The 5000-nt window shown below is 32.1% G+C and overlaps 1 protein-coding gene across 32 annotated transcripts in view; it reads right to left on the bottom strand.

Annotated features, from left to right (window-relative positions):
• Nucleotides 1–1270: 1270 nt before the first annotated feature.
• The window catches only part of LOC143040037 (uncharacterized), a 15146-nt gene continuing 11416 nt past the window's right edge, over nt 1271–5000 (bottom strand). For 4 of the 32 annotated variants that reach the window (XM_076210617.1, XM_076210606.1, XM_076210602.1 and 1 more), the window contains 5 exons: nt 4883–4942; nt 3880–3939; nt 3300–3359; nt 2708–2767; nt 1278–1945 (listed from right to left, as the gene is read on the bottom strand). In XM_076210617.1, the coding sequence (XP_076066732.1) occupies nt 1548–1945; nt 2708–2767; nt 3300–3359; nt 3880–3939; nt 4883–4942 (638 nt within the window). In that variant the 3' untranslated portion in view covers nt 1278–1547. Of the gene's footprint in view, nt 1946–2707; nt 2768–3299; nt 3360–3879; nt 3940–4882; nt 4943–5000 lie in introns of all 32 variants that reach the window. The other 28 variants (XM_076210608.1, XM_076210592.1, XM_076210590.1 and 25 more) reach the window with 22 other exon arrangements.

Consider the following 5000-nt stretch of genomic DNA (forward strand, 5'->3'; position numbering starts at 1 on the left):
CTGATTACATGATTTACAAGGTATTTTGGACACACCCCCTTTACCACTGTTGACAGAATTATTTATGAGCAATTGTCTTACAGTGTTCTTATTGTTAAAAATTATATTAATGTTAAATTTACGTAATATATTTGGAATGTTTTGTAGGTTCTCTTGGTACGGTAGAATTAGCAAGTTATTCATATTGAAAGTTTGAGTTGACCTAAGGTTATGAAATGTCCTTTTAGCACGATTGTAAGCTGTGTCAAGAACATGTGTGGGGTATTGTAGCTTAGTACCAATGTCGTAAATACATCTTATTTCATCATCGATGTACTCTGGGCTGCAAATGCGTAGGGCCCTGAGGAACATCGACGAAAAAACAGATCTCTTTACGCCATCAGGGTGTGAGGAATAATAGTGTATATATGAACAAACATTGCTTGGTTTGCGATATACACTAAACTTCAACTCACTTTCACGGCGGTAGATATTACAATCAAGGAACTTCAACTCACTTTCACGGCGGTAGATATTACAATCAAGGAAAGGTAAAATACCTTCACTTTCTATCTCCACCGTGAACTTAATGAAACTGACCAAATTATTAAGTTTACATAAAAAATCATTTACATTATCTTGAGTGGGCCACAGACATAGAATGTCATCAATGTACCGCATCCAAGTTATGTTGGGGGGAATGATCTTACTTAAAATTTTAGTTTCAAAAAACTCCATATATAAATTACTCAATACGGGGGAGAGAGGATTACCCATGCTCATCCCAAATTTCTGAGAATAAAATTTATCATCAAATTGGAATTTGCAATTTTTAACACACAATTTGATCAGTTCAATTAAGGTGCCTGAAGGTAATGGTAAATCGTGCTTATTTAACTCTTCTTTTAGATAGATTAAAAGGTCATCCAAAGGAACTTCCGTGAACAAACTAACAATATCACAACTTACCAATTTAAATTCATAATCTGGTTTTGCCTCACTTAGTTTGTTAATGAGGTCTAAACTGTTCTTAACATGTGAAATGGAAATAGTTCCAACTAGTGGACTAAGAATTGTTACTTACGCATTTGTGAACACACGCTCCTAGTGTTTTTATTGCATACATATATCTATGTATATGCATGTATGTATATATATATACATATATATATATATGTATATATATATATGCATATATATATATATGTATATGCATGTATATATATATATATATGCATATATATATATATATATATATATATATATATATATATAATGCGAGAAATACAATTGCTATTTAGATTTTGATAATTAATTTACCGAATTTAAACTATAAATGTTATTTTCACATTGCATATGTATTTCTAGGTGTGTAGTTCTAATGTAAAGACAAATGATATGTGCTCTAGTCTATAGGAGTGCCCAAGAAAGCCTTGAAGCTCGGACTGCATACTTTATATAACTATGCAGCCACTACTTCTGTAGCGTCTTCGCCATCATCATCATCATCATCATGGTCATCGTCGTCATCATCATGGTCATGATCATTATGGTCATGGTCATCATGGTCATTTGTCATCATCACCGTCGCCATGATGGTCATCTTGACCATCATCATCGCCATTATGATGATGATGATGACCATCATCATCATCATCATCATCATCATCATCATCATCATCATCATCATCATCATCATCATCATCATCATCATCATCATCATCATCATCATCATCATCATCATCATCGTCGTCGTCGTCATCATCGTCATCATCGTCATCGTCATCGTCATCGTCATCGTCATCATCATCATCATTATTATCATCATTATTATCATTATCATTATCATCATCATCATCATCATCATCATCATCATCATCATCATCATCATTATTGTCGTTGTCGTTGTCGTTGTCGTTATCGTTGTTGTCGTCGTCGTCATCATCATCAGGGGTGACAGAGTTGTCTGAAAAGAGCCGAAGACATAATGTTGAGTGTCCAGTATAACCATCATCATCATCATCATCATCATCATCATCATCATCATCATCATCATCATCATCATCATCATCATCATCATCATCATCATCATCATCATCATCATCATCATCATCATCATCATCATCATCATCATCATCATCATCATCATCATCATCATCATCATCATCATCATCATCATCATCATCATCATCACCATCATTATCACCATCATTATCATTATCATTATCATTATTATCATCACCATCATCATTATTATCATCACCATCATCATTATTATCATCACCATCATCATTATTATCATCATCACCATCATTATTATTATCATCATCACCATCATTATTATTATCATCATCACCATCATTATTATTATCATCATCACCATCATTATTATTATCATCATCACCATCATCATTATTATCATCATCACCATCATCATTATTATCATCATCACCATCATCATTATTATCATCATCACCATCATCATTATTATCATCATCACCATCATCATTATTATCATCATCACCATCATCATTATTATCATCATCACCATCATCATTATTATCATCATCACCATCATCATTATTATCATCATCACCATCATCATTATTATCATCATCACCATCATCATTATTATCATCATCATCATCATCATTATTATCATCATCACCATCATCATTATTATCATTATCAGTATCATCATTATTATCATTATTATCATCATCATTACCATTACCATCACCATCGTTGCCGTTGTCGTCGTCATCATCATCAGGGGTGAAGGGGTTGTCTGAAAAAGAGCCGAAGACATAATGGTGAGTGTCCAGTATAACCATCATCATCATCATCATCATCATCATCATCATCATCATCATCATCATCATCATCATCATCATCATCATCATCATCATCATCATCATCATCATCATCATCATCATCATCATCATCATCATCATCATCACCATCATTATCACCATCATTATCATTATCATTATCATTATTATCATCACCATCATCATTATTATCATCACCATCATCATTATTATCATCACCATCATCATTATTATCATCATCACCATCATTATTATCATCACCATCATTATTATTATCATCATCACCATCATCATTATTATCATCATCACCATCATCATTATTATCATCATCACCATCATCATTATTATCATCATCACCATCATCATTATTATCATCATCACCATCATCATTATTATCATCATCATCATCATCATTATTATCATTATCACCATCATCATTATAATCATTATCATCATCATCATTATTATCATTATCATCATCATCATTACCATTATCATCACCATCGTTGTTGTTGCCGTCGTCATCATCATCAGGGGTGACAGAGTTGTCTGAAAAAGAGCCGAAGACATAATGGTGAGTGTCCAGTATAACCATCATCATCATCATCATCATCATCATCATCATCATCATCATCATCATCATCATCATCATCATCATCATCATCATCATCATCATCATCATCATCATCATCATCATCATCATCATCATCATCATCATCATCATCATCATCACCATCATTATCACCATCATTATCATTATCATTATTATCATCACCATCATCATTATTATCATCACCATCATCATTATTATCATCATCACCATCATTATTATTATCATCATCACCATCATTATTATTATCATCACCATCATCATTATTATCATCATCACCATCATCATTATTATCATCATCACCATCATCATTATTATCATCATCACCATCATCATTATTATCATCATCACCATCATCATTATTATCATCATCATCATCATCATTATTATCATTATCACCATCATCATTATTATCATTATCATCATCATCATTATTATCATTATCATCATCATCATTACCATTATCATCACCATCGTTGTCGTTGCCGTCGTCATCATCATCAGGGGTGACAGAGTTGTCTGAAAAAGAGCCGAAGACATAATGGTGAGTGTCCAGTATAACCATCATCATCATCATCATCATCATCATCATCATCATCATCATCATCATCATCATCATCATCATCATCATCATCATCATCATCATCATCATCATCATCGTTATCATTGTTACCATCATCATCATCATCATCATCATCATCATCATCATCACCATCATTATCACCATCATTATCATTATCATTATTATCATCACCATCATCATTATTATCATCACCATCATCATTATTATCATCACCATCATCATTATTATCATCATCACCATCATTATTATTATCATCATCATCATCATTATTATTATCATCATCACCATCATTATTATTATCATCACCATCATTATTATCATCATCACCATCATCATTATTATCATCATCACCATCATCATTATTATCATCATCATCATCATCATCATCATCATCATCATCATCATCATCATCATCATCATCATCATCATCATCATCATCATCATCATCACCATCATTATCACCATCATTATCATTATCATTATTATCATCACCATCATCATTATTATCATCACCATCATCATTATTATCATCACCATCATCATTATTATCATCATCACCATCATTATTATTATCATCATCATCATCATCATTATTATTATCATCATCACCATCATTATTATTATCATCACCATCATTATTATCATCATCACCATCATCATTATTATCATCATCACCATCATCATTATTATCATCATCACCATCATCATTATTATCATCATCACCATCATCATTATTATCATCATCACCATCATCATTATTATCATCATCACCATCATCATTATTATCATCATCATCATCATCATTATTATCATCATCACCATCATCATTATTATCATTATCAGTATCATCATTATTATCATTATTATCATCATCATTACCATTACCATCACCATCGTTGCCGTTGTCGTCGTCATCATCATCAGGGGTGAAGGGGTTGTCTGAAAAAGAGCCGAAGACATAATGGTGAGTGTCCAGTATAACCATCATCATCATCAT

Source organism: Oratosquilla oratoria, chromosome 27, assembly GCF_046742065.1.
Source record: "Oratosquilla oratoria isolate Oo_2021 chromosome 27, ASM4674206v1, whole genome shotgun sequence".
NCBI lineage: Eukaryota > Metazoa > Arthropoda > Malacostraca > Stomatopoda > Squillidae > Oratosquilla > Oratosquilla oratoria.